Source organism: Neodiprion virginianus, chromosome 6, assembly GCF_021901495.1.
Source record: "Neodiprion virginianus isolate iyNeoVirg1 chromosome 6, iyNeoVirg1.1, whole genome shotgun sequence".
Lineage (NCBI taxonomy): Eukaryota > Metazoa > Arthropoda > Insecta > Hymenoptera > Diprionidae > Neodiprion > Neodiprion virginianus.
In genome coordinates, this window is record NC_060882.1 from 15,708,396 (window position 1) to 15,733,219 (window position 24,824).

At 36.9% G+C, this 24,824-nt stretch overlaps 1 protein-coding gene and 1 long non-coding RNA gene across 7 annotated transcripts in view; both read right to left on the reverse strand.

The window, feature by feature from the left end:
- LOC124306920 (mitochondrial genome maintenance exonuclease 1-like) overlaps window positions 1-18,373 on the reverse strand; it is a 28,421-nt gene extending 10,048 nt beyond the window's left edge. For 2 of the 6 annotated variants that reach the window (XM_046768086.1, XM_046768089.1), the window contains exons 1-3: window positions 18,301-18,373; window positions 17,296-18,031; window positions 13,219-13,426 (exon numbers count right to left, since the gene is read on the reverse strand). In XM_046768086.1, coding sequence (XP_046624042.1) covers window positions 13,219-13,426; window positions 17,296-18,031; window positions 18,301-18,369 — 1,013 coding nt within the window. In that variant the 5' untranslated portion in view covers window positions 18,370-18,373. Of the gene's footprint in view, window positions 1-13,218; window positions 13,427-17,295; window positions 18,032-18,106 lie in introns of those variants that run through there. The other 4 variants (XM_046768087.1, XM_046768088.1, XM_046768090.1 and 1 more) reach the window with 4 other exon arrangements.
- LOC124306923 (uncharacterized) lies at window positions 5,410-10,030 on the reverse strand. The gene is made up of 2 exons (XR_006908720.1): window positions 9,971-10,030; window positions 5,410-9,740 (listed from the first exon to the last, which is right to left on the reverse strand). It is a non-coding gene; the product is annotated as an uncharacterized LOC124306923 (long non-coding RNA).
- Window positions 18,374-24,824: the final 6,451 nt, after the last annotated feature.

Here is a 24,824-nt window from a genome sequence, read left to right on the forward strand (position 1 = left end):
TTCTTTCGAAAAATAGTATTAAAAAAGCTCTACCGATTCCTTTTCGCGCTAATTACTGCCACGTCCAATCCATAATCGACTGTTTCGAAATACAAATCGGATAACCATCAAATAGCGTTCATCAAGCATTAACCTGGTCGGAATATAAGAAATGCGACACATTGAAATATTTAATATCATCCACACCTGATGGATTTATCAACTATATATCCGCAGGATATGGCGGAAGAATAAGCGATACACTTATCACAGAAATATGTGGTTTTTTAGAAGTATTACCAGAAAAATGTGGGGTAATGGCTGATCGTGGATTCAAACAGATTCAAGTTCTTCTGAACAAAAAAAAGTGTACACTTATTCGTCCCCCAAGTGTATCGTCTAATGTGAAGCTGACAAAAACAGAAGTATTGGAAACGAAACGTATTGCAAGCTTGCGTATACATATTGAACGAGTTATTCGGCGATTGAGGGAATATAAAATGCTCATACCCCATGCTTGTCTTCCGCACAGTTATACGTCTGTAATCGATTATGTCATAATAATCGCTGCAGCACTCATAAATATACAGCCGCCAATAATAAAAACGTGAATAGAATTCAAATGCGTAAAAAAGTCTTTCATGTAGTTGATAATATTTATTGTTTAATCGGAACATATTGTGAACAAATCGATGTAGACGGAATATTATAAGAAAAGTGAAATATAATAACTTTCTTAATTACATAAGTTTTTGAACATTTTTGAGAAAATATAATCTTTCCAAAATTTTGTTGCCTTATCGATTATCTCATTAATATATTCTTCATCGAACGTTTCCCAAAGAAGAGTAATGTTCTTCGTATTTTCAAAACTTGGATCTGCCACACAAAAAATGCCTTTATGTTTACCGGTCGCAAACATTTGTAAATGCATTTGGGCTTTGCATTTGTCATTCATTTTGCCTTGGGGTAAAAACTTGTCAAACGTTTTTACTGTTGATGGGCATTTCACTTCCACAATGAAGTCGTCACATATGGCATCAGGTGAAGCGCCTAACATTGGGAATGATGGCACCAACTGCAGACAGCAATTTTGAAAAATAATCCTGTTTTTTCGGAAGGTTCTTGTAACACCGCTGATTCTAATAGTCTTCCTCGCTGCATTTGTTCTGTATCGAATACTTTTGCTGCTCCAGTCACTTGTTGGATAAATGAACCATCTTCTATTCTGCAACCAGTCGCTTCGTATATCTTTGATGCTGTAACTCTCCCGTACCGAAGTTCATGCCAAAGAAGTGTATCACTCTGAGCACGAGTAAATTTTTCGGCGACGTCACACAAATCATGTGACATCTCTGTTGTTGGGAATGCAATAAAATCATCAACCAACTCTCCATCGTTCTAGATAAATTTCATAAGAAGTTGATGAATCGACAGTGACACAATTTTGCAATTTTTTAGTTCGAAGTTATGCCTTGTAAGCTGACTGTCCACCTGTTTCTCTTCCGCCTCTTTAACGAGAGCTTGGAAAAACGTCGTATTCTCTGGCATTGGTCTAAAAACAGATGAAGTTTCTGTCATTTCGGAACACGCGATGAATTTTTTCGCCGTGCCTACGGATGCTAAAGCGGATCGACGCCAGTAGCATTCAATTTCTGTGACTGATGGGTGTTCTGAACGACGATAAATCCACATCAAAAATGCAGTAGCATGTTTGCAACCACCTGTAAAAAAATACGATACAATTAATATACATATTATCAACAAATATATATAAATAAATCGTGAATCTGAATATGATCGTACCATTTGGTTTACTGCACAATTAACTATCAATATTGAGGTTTATGATATTGACGCAGCGATAGCACTTTTCATCAAGAAGTTGATTGTTACAGTGCTTTGAAGCAACAAAATAATCATAAATCTTAATATTGATAACATTTCATTCGCTGCGCACTTGTGGGTTATTTTTTTCCATTAATGGATTTTTGCACATATATCAGGAACTTCTGATTATTTGTATTTAGATACATTATCTTACTTACCACTGGCTGCTGCGCAATCGTGACATTCCACATTCATAATTTTTTCTTCCTCTTCGTTCACAGTTAGCGTAACAGAATACCCTTGGTTTCTCACTCGGTGCTCAGTACACACTCTGCATTTTACTTTACAAATATGTCGATCCCTTTGGGGACAGACATAACCTATAGCTTGATCGCCATACTTTTCTCGGCTTGACCTAAGGAATAGAATCGTTGAATATTAAGTTTTTTCGTTCAACAGAGTTTTTTCCTATGAGATACAACTAAAATTATGAAGCTTTGCATGAATAATGGTTACTTACATTGCAGCCTTTGCGTGGCGAATTTCGGCAGCATTGAATTGATCACCGTTCCTGATATATTCACACACCATAAACATATCAACTTTCGGTAAATTCTAAGAATCGGCTTTCACGAAACCAGATTCGAGACGATTTGCCATTTTCTACGATTATGAGCCAAGAAAATAATAAATTGTGTTCTGATTGACACCTCGAACGTGTAAAGACTTGGTGAATATGAGCCCGCGAAGTCGGCAACAACATCGTGACCTCAAACCAATGGCGTGGCGTTTTGACATCACGTGATAAAATTTAAACTTGAGTGATTTTTAATGTATTATTATTTAATATAATAATAATTATTTTAACGTAAAAATATTATCAATGGCTTTTACTAATGATATACTATGGAAAAAAAAACATTTAACCATTTCTAAAATTTATGAGAAGACCGAATTGGAGTTGAACTCGTCGCAGATTCTCTTATACTCTGGATGGAGCTAGATGCATCCTTCTTCGGGCAGTCATCTTGAATTGCCCAATCCTGAAATGCAACAGCTAGCTTTGCTCGACCGTCGAACAACAACAAATGCGTAGCGACATACTTGTCCACCCTCATCGGTCGAGATTCGTTACGCAACATAATGTGCTTCACATCGTTCATTTCGGATTCCACAGGTGCTGAGCTCAGATTTATTTTACCGTATCCAAAAACTCCTATCATTACGCCTGTATACAATGGGAAGTAGTATAGTAGAGTCTTTAATTTTTTGCATATTTCTGGGACGTAATATGGGTTTAGCTGATCTCCTGTGCTTGACAATGCTACCGTATTGCGACATTCATATATTAAACCATGAGCCCAGGTCACAACGTTACAATCGTCTAATGTTGTTTCACACTCGTCAATACAATCGTCGTTGTCGGGAAGTTCTTTGGGGATTTCTGAATCATCGAGACCTTTGATCTTCCCGGTAATCATACAGCGGGCACATTCAGCTGGCACCTCCTGTCGTAGGCTATCTTTTCCTACGTCTTCGCTAAGGTACAGAATGACAATACTTGTCGCCAATTCCACGAATCGAGCGAAGATTGTTTGTTTGGTGAGCAATGCTAGGGCAAAAAGATAAAACTTTTTAACTTTCGGGTTTTTCAGTGTTGAAAAAAATTTCCACCGCGACAAGAAATGTATGTAATGGCATATATCCAACCGTATGAAACATTTAGGGACCTTCATTCCAGATTTATTTGAAAGTAAAGCATAGCACGTCGACAAGTAAGCCTTGAGACTTGAGCTTTGACCAAATGCCTTTGCAATGGCATTGAGCAAAGCTGTATCGAAGTCGCATACTACTGTTGATGGAAGAGGGAATCCGGATTTCTATTTTTCACCAATTCTCAAAAATTCAAAAAGCCAATACTGAATGACATTTACATTTTGGGCGGCGCTCAACATTTGAAAGGCTGGCACCTTATACGTCCTAGTATCGACCAGTGCCTGGTAAAGATAAATGTGTGGACTTTGTTCTCCACTTGGTAATAGTAATTTCTTCACCAATGAACCGGTGGCATCGATGTACACAACATCATGGTTATCTATATACACCGCCATTTGTGTGGGGGTCCAATAGTGGACAAAGAATGGATCGTAACCTATAGCATGTATAGACCCCACATAGTCAATGTATTTCATGTTAGTCAAACATGTGATTGCCCACGCGCCTTTTACTTTTAAAAATTTATCCCGTATCTCCTGCCTTCCTTTTCGCAACGTCGCTGGCCGATAGAAGTTCGGAGGTTCGCCGTCATACATATATCCATGTTATCCCTAGCATAATTTCTGCGCCAAATCGTAGCCGACCCAGTCGCCAATGATTCTGTCACTTCGATTCCTTTTTCACCGTTCAGAGGGCGTTTTTTAACATGTTCGATCGATGGATTGAACCCTGATACACAGCAATCCATCTGAACATCAGCATTTTTTGGAGGCTTATTAGCAATAATGCCTATCAAAGTACATTTACAATGTAGGCAGTAAGCGTACACCATAACGTAGATTCCCGTTTCGGAAACCGTGCACCGCTTAAACATGAAGGGAAGAGGTAGTTTAGTTTCTTTAAACACCAGTTCAAATACCGCGTTTGTCCATCTACCACGACGCAAAATGGAATACTTACGTTGGACCTTAGCGATCGACTTGTATATGATTCTTTCAGAGTCTAGATCGTGCCACACTTTGAGCGGTATTTCAATGACAAAATTAATGTCTGTCTCTTTTGTCGTTCGATTGAAAGATTCATCATCTTCGATAGATGATGATGTTATATTTATTGGCCGTTGTAAATTATGATACTGAAGTAGTGCGTCATGAATGCCGTATCTGTTTAGAAGTATCACAGTGTATATGTACTTCGGTGACATTGCTTCTCCTAATAATTTACGGATTTCCGTATACACATAAGCTTTAGGGGGAACGGGTCTTCCGTCATCATTGAGGACGTGTCTATATTCAGGACTCAGGAGCTGTTTGAACAATTCCTTTACAGGAGCCATTCTCGCTAAGTCTAATACGAATTGAAATCTATATTCATCGACAAGCCATAGACTGAAATAAAAAATATTCTACGAATTTGTTGAAATCACGAGGTTTATCAGATGAAGTGTGACGACCGTTTTTTTTTTTTAACGACCTTTTTTTTTTCTTACAACCTTGCCAACCAAGAACTTTACCAACCAACAACATACAACACCGGTATCTACAAACTTCGAGTCGCGTCGACACCTAATCACTTTCTCATACAGCTTTAACCGCGAAAAAAGACGCCGCCTAGTGGCGTCAATCGAAATCTCGCCTACGAAGTAGCGCTGCGCTAGATGGCGAGCGCCTCGGGGCACATATATAGCGGGTAGGAAAGTATGATCAACGCGTAAGCCGCGTTATCCAGACAAGATATGTGATATTAAGACACGATAACTTTGAATCAGTATGACGAATGGAGTAAAATAATTTTTAACGATCCTGAAAATTTTGATGCATTAAAAATCTAACCTCCGTGTTGGATTCGGAGAGGGCTGTGTGGAGAATAAGTGGACACGAAATATATAGAAAACAACTGAGAATAGTGTATTTATACATGTACACTGATATAAGTAGTGGATAACAATATAGATTAATGAAATAACGCTTCGCACTGAGCAAGGATGCGCAAGATATCTTTGGATATATTTTTAGTTTTAAGCTTTCTATTATTTTTGATTTCTTTTTGCTCTCAGCAGCATGTGGTGTTACACAGACATTTTTAACCTCTCTAAAGGAAGTGACGCACGTTCCGGAATGTTCCAGTAATATATATTTTGCGCCTGCGCATACACCAATGTTGCCAACTCTCAATCATGAATTATAATATTACCAACACTCCGAAAAGCATAACGTTTACAGAGGGCTCAAGTTATGAAACAAGGTTGGAAATAAAGCTTGATGAACTTAATTTTTTATTCGTTTTCATTAAGCCAAATGTAGATATAAGTTATTCAGAGGTGATTCTTCTACGAATGTGCCCTGTATCGAAAATCCAAATTTAACTGTTTGTTTTCTTCTCTCATTTAGTCGTTGAGCGCGTTCGATATTTTGCATACGTGCGAAGGTAGATTTTCTGATATTGTGACGTTCTTTATGCTGACCCCAATGGAGTTTATTCCGTATACATTTTCTTCAAAAGGGATACAAACTTCTACAGGCCTGAATCTCAGAATCGTTCAAAACTTGTTATTGTTGTAAATTTTGAACGAGATACAAATCTTCCGTCTCCCGTTTAATTTCAAGTGATACTATTTTTCTAATAAATCCCTTTTATATTCACTCTCAACATGCTTCCTCCTTTTACTTTATTTTGAATTCCGTTGAAAATATTTGGTAGTTTCGTGACTATTAATGAAAATTTCCTGGGTAGCGTTCACTAATTATTGTGAAATTGTTGAAAGACGTTGCCACAGGTCTTTTTCGTGGTTTTATCCGGAAAGAATTTCATTCGACTCATGGTTAGTTTCTTCTGGATGATAGGTGAATTGAGGATTTATTTTAATTTTGAATTATCTGGCGCCCAATCAATTTCGAATTGTTTCTGAGTTCTGATGCGATAAATACTTCTGAATAATTTGTTTGAAATTGGAATCAATTCTATAATGGTTTCTGAATTTTTAATGTGCTCACTGTAGATTTGAGTCAATTACAGCAATAAAAAACTCCATTCGATATCTCTATAACGTTTGTAAATGAATTTAATTATTCGACAACTACGTGTATATGACATGAGAGTTTTAAAAGAACTGAGTTTGGAAAAACACGTTAAACAAAATTCTTTCCTTTCATGAAATACAAATGGAACAGATCATATCAATTGATCTTTGATTGAATCAAACTAAATCTCATTAAAAAAGGGCGGCACAAGTTGGTACAAACACGGCACAATCTAACACAATCGAAAAAATTCAAAAATCTCGAAAGATCCGAGCCGTGTGTAAATTTTGCAATTTGCTCGATGATTTTTCTGGATTTTCTCAACTCTTCTCGAATTTTTGGGAAAATAGAGTACGGCACAAGTTGGCACAAGCATGGCACAATCCAGCACGGTCAAAAACATTCAAAAATCTCGAAAGATCCGAGCCGTGTGTCAATTTTTCAATTTGCTCGATGATTTTTCTGGATTTTCTCAACTCTTCTCGAATTTTTGGGAAAATAGAGTACGGCACCAGTTGGCACAAGCATGGCACAATCCAGCACGGTCAAAAACATTCAAAAATCTCGAAAGATCCGAGCCGTGTGTCAATTTTTCAATTTGCTCGATGATTTTTCTGGATTTTTTCAACTTTTCTCGAATGTTTGGGAAAATAGAGCACGGCACTAGTTGGCACAAACATGGCACAATCTAGCACGATCGAAAAAATTCAAAAATCTCGACAGATCCGAGCCGTGTGTAAATTTTTCAATTTTCTCGATGATTTTTCTGGACTTTCTCAACTTTTCTCGAATGTTTGGCAACTAGAGCACGGCACAAGTTGGCACAAATGCGGTACAACCCAGCACCATTTCTCTCAACCTAATTTTTTTTTTTCTTTCCGTGTGAATAATGGACTTTTCGAAAAAATGAACTACGGCACAAGTTAGCACAAATGTAGCACAACCCGGCACAATTTTTTTTTTTTTTTATCCCAAAAGTGCTGGGCTTATCAGATTTTCGATTTTTGGGGAATCCTTTGAAGTTAGGAAAGGCGGATTGACGGCACAAGTTAGCACACCCTTAGCACAATTCAGCACAATTTTTATAATCATTATTTTCGAAAAGTGCTGGGCCAACTTCACACACATGAGAAAATATCTTCAAAGTTCGCATTCGGTCACTGCTGACTCGATACCACGCAAGTTCTTCGTCTATTTCTCGCAGGCTGGCCATACTATCTTTAATTTGAAACTGCGAAAGGCCATAAAATGATTGCATCGATGACGACAACAATGATGTTTTCATTTTATTTATGGGGCATTTCCTGTCAAAACATATTCGTCGTCGTCGCCGATGCAATCATTTTATAGCCTTTCACAGTTTAAAATTAAAGATGGTGTGGCCAGCCTGCGAGGAAATCGGTTGCAAGAGCGAAACAGCTCTTGGTTAGTATATATATCAGTGAGCTCTTGTCTTACGTGAGTGAGCGTAAGAGGGAGGTGCTTGTTCATGAACCAAGACGGCTTTGGAATCGCCTAAGTCCATACAACTAATTGATTCAAGGTGTTTTTGGGTCGGAAAGACCGATCCTTCTTTTTGCCCATCAGAGGAAGTCCTTTATATTATCCATATTTACCTTTATTTCAGGGGTTAAGGCAAAAGAACTACACAATAACGGGGTTTTCTCATAGGTACATGCCTCAAAAAAACCGCACACGTAACAGTATAAGGTTTGATCTGCAGTGTCTCAACAAGATTTTCAAGGTTATTAGGATTAGCATGTAGGCTTCTAATATTGATACATAGTATCAAAATGTGTTTATCATCTATATTTTTATTAAGGATTCCAAGATCAGAGAGCAATATTTCGTCATGTATCATTCCTTTTCTTATTCCATCGATGTTGATAGCTTCATTGAAGTTGCCGTTCTTCTTTAAATTACATTAGCACGATGTTGTTTCCCTTTCTTACTCCATGTCGATAATATAGGTTTTATTACATAAACAATCGTATCAATCAGCTTTTTAACCTTGGATTTTATAATTTGACACACACTCATAGCAGTAGCTGGATGGTTTACATCCTGACTGGTTTTGTACTTGGTGTCACTATAAATGCAAGCATTTGAACTCCACACTATGACATAAATTTGTTCGACTGACTTGAGCATTTGAGGCAAACACTATTATTTTTGCACCTATGATCATTATGACCAAATTTACCACAATTATTGCATGATCTGTCATTAATCACGTCATACACCTTGCAGTTTTGATATACCACAAAATCTTTGTTTTTCTTTTATTTTATATGTTTACATATTTCAAGTGTCACCTCTAAGATTGAACTGCCTAATCCATTTATTTGGTTTCTGTACATGTGGCGTACATGATACATGTTATTCAAATTACTGAAATTCAATGAGTTTAATCTGTAGCTTCATTAATTGAAGTGAGAATAAAACTAATCGTATGTAAGATGTTGGCAATGATTGTTGTAAGTAGATTCATCATTTTGAGGTTGGCAATAAACGGCAGCGTTTCATTCTTCGCTCTCTAGTGGCGCTTGCTATACGCAGACATAAAAGTTGACCTGTGTTGTGTTATAAAAGTAATATCCATTCCCATCAATTGATCAATTTGTATTTTACATGCACTAGCTGACCGACTGGATTCTAATAACTTTTCAGTAGCATTGACATTATTTTCATTCATACAGCTTATAATAATTTCATTCTCAATCTTCGTATAAATTTCTTTAGCTTGTATAGATCTATTTTATCAAGTAATGATCGACTTTCTCGTTCATGCCCGTTGGTTTATCATCATTGATCTTCTTTACTATAATTTCTTCTATCTCTTTACTATAATCTTTTCAGCTGATATTTATTAATATTAGTTATTTCAGCAAAGGTTTTCTAATTCACTTGTTCCCATTGTTGCTTTTTTCTGGTTCCTTTATATTTCATTTTACTCTCTAAGTTGTTGGTTCAATTGCTTCAGTAATGTATTTTCTCTTTTCGTAATCTCAAGTTCAACATCTGCATCATCAGTTATTGCATTCAGTTGTTTGTAACTGACCTTTCAGTTCTTCCAGCGTTTCATTCTGTGCTTCTCCTTTACTTTCTCCTTTTTTTTCGTTTTGATTCCTGATATAATCACTCGAATCATTTGATTTAGTTTAATGCAACTAGCTAGCCAGATGACACCGTCAACTAAAATTAAATTTAAAGACATTTTTAACTGAAGTTATTTAACAATTCTAGATTTAGATTGATTCAGTTTGCCTAGCAAAATTCAACCTCACAATCTAATTGAGGACTTGAAAAACTATTTATCTGAATTTAATGCCAAAGAGAGTAAAAGTAAGCTTCAAAATAAGATACCAAATTAAATGTCATAAAGTTTGAAAAACAATGCTGGTCAATAATAATACTTGAATTACAATGGTGCACAGAATGATTCCTCGGTAGAACGAATTGGCGGCAACGGTTAAGTAACAAACTTATCGCTATTGGCTCGATCAAAGTAAAATGATGGGATATTCAGCCATTATCATCTGTAGTATATCCCGCTCTTCAATTTTGCCTCAACTGATGTTAAGAAGGTGGCTATGGCCTGATGAAATTCACTATGGCACCTGATGTCTGACGGAACAACCAGGTTCGATGGTTATAATGATTGCACCGCTTGAGAAACCAGGATCCTTGCCACCTAAACGTTTTGACCATCAGGTAAGGCATAATTTTCCTCGCGTTAATCAAAGTTTAAACTTCGAGCCTGCTGAAAAAAAAACGAATTTTATCATTGAATCCATGTTGAAATATTGTAATTGTCAAAGATCACGTAATTAGAAATTTACCTGCATGCTTCCATGCCTGACAAACTTAGTCCCGCTTTGACAATGAATTATTTTGTACCTGAAAATATTAGAAGCTATTATTATCAGACTGGATCTTTTGGTATTTTTGGATACAACTAATATCCAATAAAATGCACAAAACGTAAATCATTAATGACGCATTTTTAATTTTATGTAAATAAAGAATCTGTTCACAATAAACATTGTTTTTACTCACCTACCTCTGTTTGTCCAAACTCCCACTTGTTAATGACATTTCACATTGAATTTCAGATTTTTTCTTTCAATAAATAACATCCAATTTCTGTATCATTTGATATTTGCGTCGGTTGAATATTTTCCGATATCGACCACGGTATTGCTGTATTCTTAGACAATTCACGCTACGTAAAAATAAACAACAACATAACCTCAATCCACGATATTATGCACGAGAGATTTACAGCTCTTGAGTCTTGTCTCATTTTGTGTACGTTGGCCCCCTGCTCAGCAGACGAAAACATCGCCGCGGGGCGATTTCACCGACCAATGAGATTGAATTATTTGGCGCATGCGCATTGTATGTATAGTTTCAAGAGATTGTCCCGGTATGTCTATGAATAACTTACAGCGCCGCGTAGTGGCCAGTAGTGGCAAAAAAAATTTGGACAATAATGCGGCTACCCCCACCACTCAAAGGATCTAGCCGCAGAAACATGTCAAAAATGCTCCCGAAGATTTTCAGCGCGGAATAGGGGAAAAAAATTTGTCATCCAAAGGAACACATTTCGACCAAAATTGAACCCTCTAATGTTCCTATTTATTGCGGACTGTCAAATATAGCGTTTTGACGTTTTTTCTTTTTTTCTTCGACCTCATTGAAGCTATCGTACTAAAAAAAATCACGAATACGAAACTGGTCAGAATACGTAAAAACACGTATTTTTTTATCCATCTTGGCGTCAATTTCGAGGAGAAAAAAAATTAAGAAGTTTTCTTTTCCTGTTTTCACTATGATAAAATAGACTTGCATCCATCATTATTTTTGGAACGAAGTTCCTTATCGCTCGTTCACCGTAGGGGCTAGGCGGAAAAAAACGACACCAAAAAACCGACACTTTTTGGCTATAGTGCTCGTTTGCTATAGTGCGCGCGATCTCCCTCTCTCTCTCTCTCTCTCTATTCCAGCGTGTGCGCGCGCTCTCTCTCTCTGTCTCAGCGCTTGGGGTGGGAGACGGCAGCAGCGGTCTCTAATATAGCGTAAGGAACTTCGTTCGTACCGGCTGTCCCATGACAGCTCTCATGTTTTTTTAGAAAAAGTATGTGTTCAAAGTACAAGACTTCTAATTTTTTCAGATTTTTCGCATTGTTGCACCATTGTCAAAAAAAATAAAAACAGCATTTTTTACCAGTTTTCCGGGGTTGTTCAGTATCTGGATATTCGATGGTCGATTTATTTCACTTCCGAGCTCGCTTCTACAAATACACGTACAGACACATTGTTCCAAAACGAAACTCGAGATTTCACCCTGAGCTAGCTAGCTAATATGACCCAATATCAAATCAGCAGGAACGGTAAATGATTTTTTTTAGTATTTATATTTATATTTCACATTTACACTGGAGGTCACTCAAATTCACGTTTTAGTATTAATTTTACGTGGTAGGTTGGAAATAAATAGTCCTATATGTATTTGAAAATTTCACTTATTTATAAAATGCATACCAAATAGTTTCAATCTTCGTCACTGTCATCATTAATTACCAGATTAACTTTTTCGATATTAAAAAGACGCGATAAAATCTGTGGGGGTCTTATAATTTTCGAAAGATACCTAGCGTGGGAGAGATAATATATGATGGCGGCCACGTGTGAGCAGCTTCCAACAGTGCGTAATCCATTGGCGCATTCGCATGATTACAAAAAATGATGACAGAATTGAGATTCTAAATTTACATCGGGAATCTCCATGAGTAGTATCGGCCAATCGATATATTTTTGAAGCAATTCTTTTTTTTTTTTGTCTGTTGTGTATTTGTAGGAGCGTGCCTGGAAGTGAAATAAATCAACCATAGAATACCCAGGTACTGAAGAACCCCGGAAAACTAGTAAAAAATGCGGTTTTTATTTTTTTTTTTTGACAGTGACGCACCAATGCGAAAAATCTGAAAAAATTAGAAGTTTTGTACTTTGAACACATACTCTTTCTAAAAAATAATGATAGGTGCAAGTTTATTTTATCATAGTGAAAACAGGAAAAGAAAACTTCTTAATTTTTTTTCTTCTCGAAATTGACGCCAAAATGGGTTAAAAAATACGTTTTTTTACGTATTCTGACCAGTTCCGCGTTTGTGATTTTTTGTAGTACGATAGCTCCAATGTGGTCGCAGAAAAAAAGGAAAAACGCCAAAATGCAATACTTGACAGTCTGCAATAAATAGAAAAATTAGAAGGTTCAAATTTGGCCGAAATGTGTTCCTTTGTATGACATATCTTTTGCCCCTATTCCCAGCTGAAAATCTTCGGGGGTATTTTTGACATGCTTATTCGGCTAAACCCTTTCAGTTGCTTGCAAGACCTGTATGTAAGACCGTGGTAACGTCCTAACCTCAATGCGCTATTCTTTCCGGAGAATTTCACAGCTCTTCTCCCATATCGTGCGAGTTAGCCCCTTACTTCACAGTCGAAAATATCATTGTGGGACGATCTCGCAGACTAATGAAATTGAATTATTTGGCACATGCACAGTTGATTTCTAAGTTTCAAGAGATGGTCCCGGTACATAATTTCAGTTTTGATTGTATAGTGTCATACTAATCATTTCTTACCAATATTTATTAATAATCCTCACCTATACAGAGCAACACAATCAACGACTCCTCTGTAATGCAATTTAGAATGTATGGTGTGGCTTTCCAGTGCTGCGACTCCATGCACTTCTTTCAAAACCTGCTGCACACTCTGCCAAGATTTCTCCAATGCGTCAGGAACATTAATTGGCTTTTGGGTGAGAAAATTGTGAATGATAGAATGAAATTGCCTCCCATAACAAAGTGTCTCTGAAATAAAATAAAACATTCTGAGGTTACAAACTGATTGGCAAGGTACAGTGTTCTGTAAGTTTATTACAATTAATTGAATAAACTTTACAGTAACAGGTAATCAAATTTCTGGGCTGGACAACAATCCTATTAATCTCATTAGGAATTCGAAATGCATGCAATAGCGGAATGAAGTTCCTGCAAATATCGAGTATTAAAATCTGGAAGTAAATGAAATCTTGTAAGTCATATGCAACAGTAAGATGATAAACTCATTGATAAAGAGATCTTGGTGTGCTGATGAAGTGAGCAAATCGTATTTTACACTTTTCTTTTATTTCTAGGGAAATGAAAACAAAGTTGAAGTTCACAATGTTATTATGACAGTGCATTATCAGAACAAACCCTAGGTTATTTTGCAACATCAGGATTATCTGAATTTCAGTGAACCATAGTAAAACAAACCACGCTCATATTTAACAAATTCAACTCCTTCAAAAATATTCTGAACATTACAAGATTATAATTTTTCTTTTAACGTTTTGTAACATTCTGTCATCGATAAAATAGTTTTAAATTTTGGGAAATTTTAGTGTTTGTGTGTTGGTACATAAAAGTTCAGGAAATCGTATAGAAGTACGAAAAACGTAGGTTTCACATAAGTGAGTGAAAATGTGTTGTCATTATATTCAATGTTTTGGTCAATTTTTACAACTTCTTCAAGAGGTCCGGACACCTAGTCTGCTCAGAGAATAGGTGTATCTTAAAAAAATTCATTAACTCGAAAGTATGAAATGAAATATTTTTGTCTTTATACATGTAGTACAATACGGCTCTAGGAATGCCTGAAACAAATACATAAAAATATTTAAAAATAGCGGTGTTGCATCAATTTTTGTAGAGACCTTCTACACGACACGTACGTAGCTGGCTGCAGATGTATCACCGTTATGTTGCATCTGGAAAAAAAATTAGCTTACTCGTGAAGTTTTGCTTAAATCTGGTGTGCAGTTTTTTTTTTTTCACCATCAGGAAAAGTATGGTGAGCTCATGACAAAAAATCCATATTTTACACCAAAATTTAACGAAAAATGACATGAATTTAACAAAAAAACCACTAATCAAGTAATCGCAAAAATCGTACGCTGCAATGTAGATAATATATCTAAGAATATACAAATTTCAAGTCAGTCAGATTGAGAGTTTTCGAGATCTACTTGCAACCAGGTCGAAAATAGTATATTGTATAACAAGGAGGCAATCTAAGTTTTTTGGGGCCAAACGAAAGTTTTCAATATGAGTTGTAGCATGCATACTCGATTTTAGTTACGAGCAAGACGAATATTGCAAACAGACAAGGCGAAAGGACCGTTGCCTCTTTGCTGCACATGATTCATTATACAACAAGTGTGGTTTGCACTTTGCACCAAGCACGAAATTAAGGTTAGGATCCCGTAATGTCAGCTATGTTTGTGACTGGGCATGCGCATTCAAAGACTCACTCTACCGTCACAGAAATGGGTACTTAGCGTACCGAGAACCTGCACTAAGAAACGCATAAGACAGGATTGCATTGTATAAATGTAGATTCAAGATAATCGCAAAAAGTAAATGTGCACCATTATCAGAGTGATGGTATGGTCTTTGTGTCTTACTTTTAATCAGCAATTCCTGGCCCATGCATGACCCCTTCCGTAGGCAATTCAGCATCCTAGGCTTTTTTGTGAAAAACTCTACGTGCTTGGCGAGCCTCTTTTGTAGTTTTTTTGAGGTCAGACGTCTGCGGTAGCGCAACGCTCCTGTTCGAGTTCCATGCACAAACTGTAGCAGCGATCTCCGATTCATAGGTATTCATCAACAAGATGCTGTTATAGCCATCGCTAAAAGTGCTGGCAGCAATATAAGTAATAATTTTAATGATATCCATACTGCTTTTGTTACTGTTTTGCGTGAAGCCTCCTTCACACTGCCCTAACAATTTATTTAAACTCAGGTCCTCATGAATAGGTTAATGGCATCTTGAACAGTTTGAGGTAGAGCATTCTTGTGTATATACACATCTAAACTGGCGATTAATTTTGATATAAGGCAAAAGCACAACAAGTCTTCTCGTGGGGGACAATTCCGATGTTGTGGCTTTTCGCCGGCCGAGCTCTTGTGGTTAAATATTGCTCAAATATTTTTCCTCATTTTGTCTTTGGCATGAGAAAACCTTCGAAGAGTGGGGCCATCATATACAGTTAGCTCCTTTTTAATGTTACGAAGTCGTATGTCCTTTCTTTTCCACATGTTACCTATACTTTCTTTTTTTTTATCAATTTTTCTTTGTGTGGATTCACATCAGAAATTCCTTTATAAGTGTTAGAATCACCATCTTCAATGTGGTTTATGCTTATGTTTAATGGAAATTATACTTTTCTATTTTTCTTCAAAATATATCTACTATACTATTGACTTAGATTTTTCGAGCAGATCCTTCGTGATTGGCATAACATTTTTCTTCGTGATGTTTTTTCCATGACTTGTAATCAACTTCACAAGATTCTTACTACAATAATCACAAGTTTTGCAGTAAGATTTGATTACTAAACTTATAACTTTGCCTGAGTAATATCCAATAATTGTCGATATGCCGTAATGCAGGATATCCTGATTTGCACCAAGTTTTGTTATAAGAAACAGTTAGATCTAGACCTTGTCTCATTTTGATTGATGAAGTATCGTTGAAAGGGTGGTACGTCACTTTTGGTAAATCCATGATGCCGTAAAATTTCTCTATTCCTTTCAGACTAATTCCCAAGATTCGGAATGTGAATATAATTTGTCTGTTTATCTTGTATACTTTGTTATTGATGACAGGATTAAAATAGGCACTGGTTGTTTCACAAGAGTTACACGAACTCACTAAATTTGAAACTGAGTCGACGAATGTACGATTTCACGAAGTTTACAACACTCATCCATTTTTTGCACTTCACAACACTACTAATTGCTGAAAAAACAGTTATGAACTTTCTAAATATTCTAATCCGATACCCAAAATTCACAGCAGCCAGTATATCGATGTTGTGGCCAGCCTTCAATTTCTCTGCTGAAAGACTAATACTCACCTTATCCTGCTCCATTTCGAATCGATGCAGCAGGGCAATTTTGTTCTTTTTATACTTGTTGATCAACTCATTCAAGACTTGCTCCCTTTTTCACCCAGGTGAGCTTGGGTTGTTTGTTCCTTTATTTCTATTTTGTACGCAAAATTAGTTTATAAATAATGATACATGCTTGTATGTTGCTTGCCAGATACTGACTGACGCTTTTAAAATTCGAAATAACCGATTGACTGCTCACAGTGGCTCGATTTTCCTACTGAAAAATATATTTAACTTAAGCAATTTTTCGAATTTCAATACAAGGTACGGCTCAAATTGTTAGCAACACTCGAAGGTTAGTTGAAATTAAAAAAAAAAAATGAAAAAGTTGAAAATTTCTGGGCGGCCAGACCCCTTAAGCCAACACACCACAATTGTTAATACTATCATTTCTCACAGATTGACATGATTACGTTGCTCTGGAATAGAGAAAAATATATAATATGATTTGCTCACTTCATCAGCACTTTAGCTTTCCCTGAAATGAAAAATATTGCAGCATGCGCAACTTAACCTGTAGACTGCTGGAAAGTCTAAATATAGTTTCTGGCTGTCACATTAATTATATATAAGGTACAGACACAACATTTTGAGACTGTCTAAGAGCAATAATGCTCTTAAAATCCCGGCGATCTAAAGGTTGAGAAAAATTTAAGACACCGCTGTATGGTTGCAATGCAAGAAATGACTCGATTATCGCGTAGAAAAATGACTCTAATAATCCTGAAAGTGTCATACTACCTTGTTGATGTTCTTCGAAGCCTTTTTCACCCATCAAAGCTATCATTCTTTTCTTCCATAATTCTAAATTCAATTTTGACTCCTCTGACATAGTTTGATTTAAAATTTTTGAAACACTTGGAATAAATGCTGTTGTAGAATCATGATACACCGGTATAGAAACTACTTCGCGTGTACACACTCTGGCATCCTTACTTTTATCTAAATAAGAAAAGTTAGTGATATTTTTTATTAATATCTCTGAAGGAAAGCCAAGTCGTTTGTTTTTATGGACAATATGAGTAAGATGTTCAACTTTTCCGGGCACATTTTCCATCCTAGATTGTTCAACTTCTGCATCCACTAGCGAAGTACGATATATGGCTTCCTGTTTCGTTCGTGCATTTTTTGATGTTTCTTCAATCTTTATCCTTCGGCTTGGTAATGATTTACGATTAATTTTTACTCTTCGTACCACTTCGTTATCCACTTTCGAAAGCCAGAAAGCCTCGGAGTCTATTTGGGACTCCGCTTCGTTCAGGACTTCTTCATCTATGTGTTTTGCTCTAGCAATTTTTTGCTTCTTGGTTTCAAGAACCTTCCCGTATAGCTGCTTATTCTCAGATTGAAACCGCATCATTGATTGAGCTCGTGTTGTCTTCGAACGAAGTACCGATTGGAATACCTTACGTAAACAAGTCAGGCATGGGACGGCAAACACAACCATAACCTTCATTTTCGCAGGTTTCGTAACTTTCTGCAATACATGAGTTAATGGTTAGGTAATACGCGTCGAAGAAAATGCTTAAAAAGCAAGACAATCAGTGCGTACGTTTCATTAATTATGACTGAACTGTTATAGCTGCGAAATATATTGAATACGGGATGAATAATGGTATTGTAACAAAAAATAATCAGCAGCCTGAATTGGTTGACGTGTTCTCGTGTCTTCTTATATTTTGAAATGATGTGTGACTGTTGACAATTGTTGATTACGTCACTGAGTGGCGATTCTATTCAATTTACCATGTAAAGTGGTGAGCAAGAGGTCGAACTCCTGAAAAATAATAATACTGGAACCACTGGAACGATCATTGTAGTGGTGGGGACTCCTGAGAGAGAGATAACTCAAGGTCCCTAGATTAGGGAGGTCAAAGCACGCGTGGGCAAAAAATTAGTGAGAATGCGCCAAAAATTTCGTATGACAATGGATGCTTTCCGTTTAGAGCACAATATGACACGGTGTAAACGTTTTTGGTCTATTCCTTTGCCAGGATTGGCCGCTTACAGTAGAAATTTTTACATTACGTCACACTGTTGTAACATCCGACCGGAACGTCCGTATGTTTTATCGACTATTATTACTGCATGTTACCTTATCAACTAACCAAACTCGGAGTACGAGAATCTTGTAACCATAGGGTATGTTCCGATATACACTGGGTATGTTCCGATATACACTGCGAGCACTGTTCAGTGCTCTTACTGGGGAGAAATTCGTTCCGTTATAGACGGACAGTATACAGTCGCAGTATCCTAGGGAAATATATGACGTCATAAATCGTCGCCATTTTTCTACTGTGAACACTGGTGCTTTCGAGGTGAGGTGCTCTCAGTGCTTTGATCACGTGATCAACAGCGTTCGGAAATTTAACAGCTTCCACTATTGATAATTATTATTATTGAATATTGTCATTTAAAAATACCGGCCGTTAAAAACAAAAATGGAAAATTTGAATAAATTGTGTTTATTGCAATGTGAAACAAATATTATGTATGAAATGAAAGTAACGCCAAAAAATGTCGATCACAGTATACTGTACTACGTTCCGTTTTAAGCAGTAACCAGTATAGCTAACTATAAAGGAACGGCTTCGCAGTATACTAAATTGACGACACACCTTACAGTGCTCGCAGTGTATATCGGAACATACCCATAAGCAATTAAAACAACTGTCTAACTATTTGGAATATCCCTAGATGGAAATAACTATGAAATTCACTAACCAAGGCTTGAAAACCATGTTACGAGATCTTCGCACTACAGAGAGCTATAATATTATTATACGTTACTATATATCACTATCATATTAACACCATAATTAACTAACACGATTATATTCAATTATTATATAGCACTCGACAATGCCATTTGTGCATTCGGAGCTGAGAGCTATACTATAAGCAACTTACGCATTACCATATAGCCTGGAGTATCGAAGACTGTAAAACCATAGATAAATGTATAACCAATATAATGTAAAGATAGCACTGCTGCAATAACCCATAAAACCAGAGACTGCAAAACCGTTAAAACCGTGAATACTAATTATCCAGCATGAACTGTACCTTCCTCCGTAACGCCGTATTGTACGCAACACGCGCAACGTTTTGAAGGCAATGCAGATCTCCAATGTGGAGCCATACAGAGCTTCACCTAGAGAATACATTAGGAAACTTACCGACGAAACGATCAAAGGTAAATCAACTCGCACTAAACTCAAAGATGCATACGTGGCAACGCCCAATGACAAGCAACCAACAAGTATAAAGAAAACGTTCTAGAAGCTTCCAAGCCGATTTATATCAATATAAGAATTAACAATTACAGAAGAGAATTATATACAAAAGCACACATGTAAACCTGCTCTAAAGCTATAAATTATCAAATTATTAAATACCCTAAATCTGTTAAGATAGTTATAACACAAACACCTAAGAATATTCGCAGCAGCGCGATTCTAATAATGTTAAGCAAATAGCAAGTATGTTTCATAAACAATCGCTATTGTACTCCAGGTGAATAACGACAGTAATCGATTATAATACACATGTAATTTTATATATATACACGCTATAAAACTAACAAACGACGGGTAACTAATATGACATATGGACTTTGTAACGAGCAAGATAGTAAAAACATTAAGAAGTAAACAGGAAGAAGCTAAGTGGCCGAGGGGGGCCAAAGGGGGGCTGGCGCCTCAACGAAGAAGCTAAGTGGCCGAGGGGGGCCAAAGGGGGGCTGGCGCCTCAACGAAGAAGCTCACGCAGGTTGGAGAATTACGGAACAAAGTCCACGCACCTACACCACCGCACCAAGCAGCGTTATACCATACGTAAAAACCTACAATATAGTAATAGCTAATGGACTAAGATAACAGGCGTGCATGCGCGAGGATGTCGTGCCCTAATTAGTTCCTAGAAAAAGGAGGGAGGTGCGCAAAGGTGACCAAAAAACTAAAGAGGGGGATCGTTCTGCGCAACGATCGACCCCTATAAAAACGGCGACCGATCACTCGATCGTCCTCTTGGTTTCTACCTCCAGATTCGTCATCTAGTTCCGGTACAGTCTCGCGGTAAAATCCTTTAGCCTTTTGCATTTAAACTTTCATACAACGTTACTCTGCCCAAAAGTCCAGCGAGCTTCAGCTCCATTGTGTCATATTAAGTTTAAGATCTTACACTGTGTAACTCCGTTTTTGTGACTTTTAAATATCGAACTTATAAAATAAACCAAAGTTAATCAAAGTATCCAAATATATTAGAGTCAGTTATTCCGCTAAAACCTCTCACCAATCTACGCTGCAAGTCATCACACCCAGAATATTCTCAAAAAGGTAAGCCAAATAAAATCTTTCATCCAGCAATTTCTCCTTCTTCGGTTCGTTCGATTAGAGCGACAGAATGCCCGTTGTCCGGTGTATTTCAATACTTAATCGGTAATTGGTGACCCAAGCTACTGATGTGAGTCTAGCTGTAGCTGTGTGTGAATGTTTCCGGTGTCTAACATCTGGAGATTTCCACTAGGTACCGTTCCGACGTCACAGCTGCGCAGAACGATCCCCTTCTTTAGCTCTTTGTCAACTTCTGCGCACCTTCCCCCCTTTTCTAGGAATTAAAATTAGGGCACTACATCTTCGCCGCATGTTCACCCGTGCTCTTAGCACTTTAGCGATTACTATATTGCAAACTTTTTTTACATGGTATAACGCTGTATTGGTGCGGTGGTGTGGACGTACGGTCGTTGCGCCGTCAACTTCCTATCTGCGTGGGCTTTGGTGTTGGGTTAGCAAGCCCCCTTGGCTACGGTGCTTCTTTTCCCCTTTTCGTAGGCGTTAGGAGCTGGGCCGATTTTAGCTGCTGTTTCCTAATATGGTGATCATGGTGCACGTGCGCTAGAGGTGACCCATGTTTTGTAGTGTCATATATCGTGGACGTTAGTGCCGTGTACATTTTCGGGGTCACGATGCGCTGAGTTCTAGTCGTAGTTTACTTCTTAAATGTTCTTACTATCCTGTTTGTTACAGAGTATATATATGTATTAAGATTACCATATCGGTTACTTGTTGTTTGGTTAGTCTTATAGCGTTCAAATATGTAGAATTACATATGTATTATAATTGATTACTATCGTTATTCACCTGGAGTACAGTAGTGATTCTTTATGAGACATAGTTGCTATTTACTTAATATTATCAGGATTGAGCTGCTGCGAATATTCTTAGGTGTTTGTGTTATAACAATCTTAACGGATTAAGGGTATTTAACAATTTGATAATTCGTAGTTTTGGGGCAGGTTTACATATGTGCCTTCGTATAATTCTCTTTTGTAATTGTTAATTCTTATAATGATATGATCGGCTTGGAAGGTATTGGAGAGTTGTTCTTATGTGTTTTGGTTGCCTGTTACTGGGCGTTGCCACGTACCCATCTTTGAGTTTATTCCTTGGTGTTGTACAATACCTGTAAGGAGCTAGGAACGTGTTTTCTTACGTTTTACCTCAAAACTGGTATAAGCTTTGTTCACTTGGAAGGGTTGATTGATAGTGTATTGATACATTTATTGTAATTCTGTTTGGTTGTGTCGCCTTACAGAATCATTCCGTGAGTTGATTTACCTTCAATCGCTTCGTCGTTAAGTTTCCTAATGTGTTCTCCAGATGGGGTTCTGCATGGCTCCACATTGGAGATCTGCATTACTGAGATGAGGTTCCATTGCACGCCTCATCATCTTGCCTCGTATCGTTTTCTTCTGTAATATAAATGATTACCGTATATTCTCAATTGAATAATAATATTCAACAGCAAGTAAGACTTTATAAAAAATGTAACAAAAAAATAATCAAATACAAAATATTTTTGTGTCAAAGAAAAAATCCATTTATTAAGATTTCGATACATTATTTTTAGTTAATAAGTACCTCGTCCTGCAGTACGTCGTACAATATTTACATCTATTCTTGAAAATTTGTGTGATTCCAACCTCTCTTGAAGAATTGGAAACAAAGCAATTCTCATTGTGTCAACAAAAAAACGGTTGTACAAATTTTCAAACGAAAAATACTACGCATATTAAAAGTGAATGTAAATATTGTGAGATGTAATGCAGAACGAGGTGTTTATTAAATAATAATAATGTATTAAAATCTTGAAAATTAATTTTTTATTTGCCACAATAATATTTTTTATTTTACTAATTTTTTGTTAAATTTTTTATAAAGTCTTATGTGCTAATAAATAATATTATTCAATTAAAAATATAGAGTAATCATTTATATTACAGAGGAAAACGATACGAGGCAAGATGATGAGGCGTGAAATGGAACTCGCGCGCCGATGTGACGTGCCGCGTGTTACGTGGGGGTGAGGGTGGAACTGAGCGGTGGTAGTTAATGATTAATTGAATAATCTAGCTCCCACGTAACGACAATGAATAATAATTAAAACTAAGAGAAAGACTTACCTTTCGATAAGCCGGTAATTTGTAGGATCGTGTTGCTATAGACCTGTACAGGTCTGTGAGGTTTGTTTAAATTGTTGAGGCAATTACAATAATAAAAATAGGAAAAAGGTCGTTCAAAATAAATGATTAATATAATTTGACTGGTAAAAGATGAAATATATTCTATTTCAATTTGGTTATTGAAATGTTTGGTAACAATCAATGGTGATGATGATATATGTATGAGCCGAAAATAACAATTTATAAAGTCTTCAAGTTTATAAAAATCATGTGTTATACTATTCTAGAGGATATTATTATTTGGTACCAGGAACATTTACTCTGAACGATGGTTATAACTAGCTGGTCGTGATTATTGCGTTGTATCTCTCTTTTTAGATTATCTTAAATCGATTATATATATTATTGTTAAGTCTTATTCGTTGATTCTTGGAAACAATAAGTACGAATTAATTGGGGGTAGTGAAGCTAGCCACCAATTCTAGACTTGGTTTTTGTGAATTTACTGTAGTAGTTTTTGATTATCAAGGTGAAACAAGAATTTGTCTAATTTCGAAGATTAACACTCGGATTGACTTAGCTTTTTGGTGAATCGGTCGACGAGATTGAGAGCCGTCGGATCGTGTCGGTCTGCGTCGGTAGAATGCTGGACCAGGGGCCTCACCTCAAATTTGGAAGAGTTGATGAATCGAATAATGTTGAACGTTGGTCACTTAGTCTTTGTGAATTTAGAATGATATCTTGTTATCGAAAGTTTGAAAGTGTCTGTTTGTGATTTTGATGATAAGTTAAAATTGATTGGAACGATTATTTATTAAAAATGATAGTGTAATTATTATTATTTTTACTTAAGATTACCTGATTCGCTTGAATCAGGGCCGAACTCAATTTTAACTAAGGAAAATGGAATATCATAAAAATGTCTATTCGCGAAATGACGAGATTTAGTAAAGAACAGAAAAGATGGAAATGTAGAAGATAGTGAGTCTTTTGCAGCTAACAGAATAACTGAATGCTCGAATTTGACGAATTAGCGCGAGACTTTAGGCCGGTCACAATTAAGATTTTCCAAACACTACTCTTGCTCGAGAGGGCTAATCCGGGTTTACGTCCACGCACTTCGCGACTTGACAGACGAAAGACGCGGCTTCTTGGGCCCGAGGGTCCAAGGAGCTGCAGTTGTAATTAGTTACAACGGTAATTAGCCAATGAGGTGCGAGGGCGACCTCCTGGTGCCCAAATCCACATGGTCAGCGTTACTTCTCGCTCTTCGACGGTGTTCCGACGATTCTCAATCCCGTCGGTGACACATTGAAAATATGAACAAAAGATATTTGCATGCAATGTTCACACATTCATTCATACATTCCAATGAGTAATCTATTTTAATTTGATGGTTCTGAAGGTAGTGGTTTATCCTAGTTATTGATTATAATTTTAATTTAAAAAGAGGGATATTTCCAGGCTGAGCGCTACTGATGCTAATTCAGCAGTCTCCTATCTCAGTTCTTGGTACCAGTTATAAGAAACAATTTTGAACCTTATACTAGGGATCATTGTTGGTCTCTACGTGACTTTTGCCAGGAGGGGTGGAACTCGCCGTTATTAGAATATGAGATTTTGATGAAATGATATCTGTGCATTGAAGAAATTAAAGCAATGAAATGAAATGGAATTTTGAAAAAGTTACGCCAAGGCGGTACGTCGGGGCGTAACATCCCTCCCCACTTAGAAACCATCAACGTCCCCGTTGATGAATAATTAAAGTCTAGTAGGTATATGAAAATTGAGAGTAAACAAAATG